This window comes from Emiliania huxleyi (assembly GCF_000372725.1).
Source record: "Emiliania huxleyi CCMP1516 unplaced genomic scaffold EMIHUscaffold_81, whole genome shotgun sequence".
NCBI classification, from domain to species: Eukaryota; Haptophyta; order Isochrysidales; family Noelaerhabdaceae; genus Emiliania; species Emiliania huxleyi.
In genome coordinates this window covers 256,654-259,004 of record NW_005195940.1, presented here as the reverse complement: position 1 = coordinate 259,004, position 2,351 = coordinate 256,654, and the positions used below count along the sequence as shown (strand labels likewise).

Sequence of the window (2,351 nt, the reverse complement as noted above, 5' to 3'; positions counted from 1 at the left end):
ACGAGCTAGCTAACGGACTGACTAGCGCGGCGTCGCCTGCTCGCGCAGCGACTCGGCGACGCCGCGAACGTCGGCGCCCAGCGTCGAGGCGAGCGTGCGGCGGGCGAGCCGGCCGCGCACCGCCGCCTGCAGCGCCGTCGCCGCCGCCACCCTGCGAGACGCCGCAAGCGTGCGCCTCGCCAAAAGGCCGCGCAAGGACGCCTGCGTCGCCGACACCAACCCATCAACTAACGAGCGCACTGACGAACTACTCAGCGCGCACGTGGCGCCTGCACCGCCGTCGCCGCCGCGCCGGCCCGGGACGGCGGCGGCGCCGCCCCGGCCGCCCCGCGGGCCCCCTCCGCCACCGCCTCGGCCGCCCCCCCACTCGGCGGAAGGTCGAGCGGAGGCAGCGAGCGCCCGCCCCCTCCCCCTCCACCCCCCCCGCCTCGCCTCTCCCCGCCCGCCGCGCCGCCCGCGCCGCGCCACGGCGGCGCCTCCCCCTCCGTGCGCTCCCTCGCCCCAAACAGGGCCGGCACGTCGAAATGGCGCCGCCAGCCGCGGCGGGCGCGCGCGGGCGGGGCGGCGGCGGCGAGGCGCGGCGGCGCGGCGGCGGCGGAGAGCGAGGCGCGCACGGAGCGCGCCTCCTCTGCGCTTGCTTTGTCGGCGGGCGAGGGTTGGCCGAGGAGTGTGCGACCGGGCTGCGACTGCAGGATGCGGATCGGCGCCTACTCACCCGCGGCGGGTGTGAAGAGGCGCGGCTCACACGCTCCCCCCCCCCTCTCGACTGCACGGCGCGGATCGGCGCCGATGTGTTGTTCGAGATCATCAGCGGCATCTCGTGCGCGCGCGCCTCGCAGAGCTTGACGAAGCAGACGCCGTCGACCACCTCAGAGGTGCAGTAATGAGTACTGAGTGAATGCCCTGCGTTCCCTCGCCCAAAGCAGGCGCCGTCGAGCGACCTCGAGGTGCACGCCGAGCACGCGCAGCTTGCGCGGCTCGGAGGGGTGCCTCGACTTGATCAGGCAGCGCAGGCCCGAGCTGGCGCCGCCGCCGCCGCCGAGCTTGAAGGGCGCGCACGGGAGCCACTCTGAGCCGTCGGCGTCGAGCACCTTGACGCAGAGCCACCGCTTGTTATTCATTATCGACAGGATTGAGGTAGCTACGTCGAGCGCCTTGACGCAGAGCCGCCGCTTGTGCCTCGCGGAAGGCCAGTGCCAGACGAGACGCTGCGCGGGCGAGTGCGGCCGGTGGCGCGGCATCAGGAACCAGGCGTCGTGCCCGGCCTGCCCGACGACGAGGTCGAAGGGCGTCGAGTTGAGGAGCACGTACCGCGGCAGCAGCGTCACCAGCCGTGTGCGGTGGAAGTCAGCCGGAGCCCGCGTCACCTGCGCGGCGAGCTCGTAGACCACGTCCTCGTGCCGCAGCGCGAAGCTGGCCGCCTTGGAGCGCGAGAGGGAGAGCTCCGCCCACCGCCCCTCGTCCACCTGCACGGCCACCAGCTGGCCGGTGAGCTTGCCGGACGGACCGAACGAGAGCATCAGCGGCGGCAGCCCGGCGGCGGGCGGCAGCTCGGCCGGCTCAAAGGGCGGCAGCCGCGCGGTGCCGTCCTCGATCGCCGCGCGGGAGAGGCCGCGAGCGACCGACGGCTCGAGCGGCTCGTGGCCCACCGCAGAGAAGCGAGGCAGAGAGCGGCGGCTGCCAAACGAGCCGCCGGGCGACGCGTCGTCGGCATCGTCGTCGCCGTGGCCCGCCGGCGAGGCGGCGGCGGCGGCGGCGCTCGACGCGGCGGCGGCGCCCGCCGCCGGTGGCTTGATGGAGATGAGTGAGCGGACAGAGAGTGGCAGGTGCGTCTTGTTGAGGAGCCTGTTCACAGCTGGAGGCGTGAAGAGGGTCGCGTCCGCGGCGGTAGAGCGGGCAGGCGCGGTCTTGACGACGCACCAAAACTCGGCGTAGAGCACGCAGCGGCGGCAGCCCTCCTGCTCACAAGCGGAGGCGTGGAGAGGCGCCGTTCACAGGCAGAGCACGCGGCGGCGGCAGCCCCCTCCTCCGAGTCGACGCTCTCGGCCCAGAGCAGCATCCCGCCGCCCTTCTCGTCCCGCAGCGAGAGGTGCTTGCGTTGCACCGACTCGTCGCGCCACGGCGCAGCCCCAATCTCGCGCGGCCACCGCCGGCCGGGCCGGGGGCGGGGGGCGGGCACCGCGCCGGCACCGACGCCACGCCGCCCCCCTGACGGCGCGGCTGCGGAGCGGAGCCACGCGTGCGCGCTGGCCTACCGATCGGGTTCGACCAGCGGGTGGCGTGGCACGCGTTTTGGGGGGGGGCGCAGCTGCGCGCGCGCGCGCGCACGCTCGCCGGCACGATCGGAGGTG

The 2,351-nt window shown here is 75.0% G+C and overlaps 1 protein-coding gene across 1 annotated transcript; it reads right to left on the bottom strand.

Moving 5' to 3' along the window:
• Window positions 1-21: 21 nt before the first annotated feature.
• EMIHUDRAFT_453400 (hypothetical protein) lies at window positions 22-1,676 on the bottom strand (the record flags this gene model as incomplete). The annotated part of the gene is made up of 4 exons (XM_005759150.1): window positions 1,155-1,676; window positions 942-1,091; window positions 270-868; window positions 22-201 (listed from the first exon to the last, which is right to left on the bottom strand). Coding segments are annotated over exons 1-4 (1,293 nt in total), but the record flags the coding sequence as incomplete, so codon positions are not given.
• Window positions 1,677-2,351: the final 675 nt, after the last annotated feature.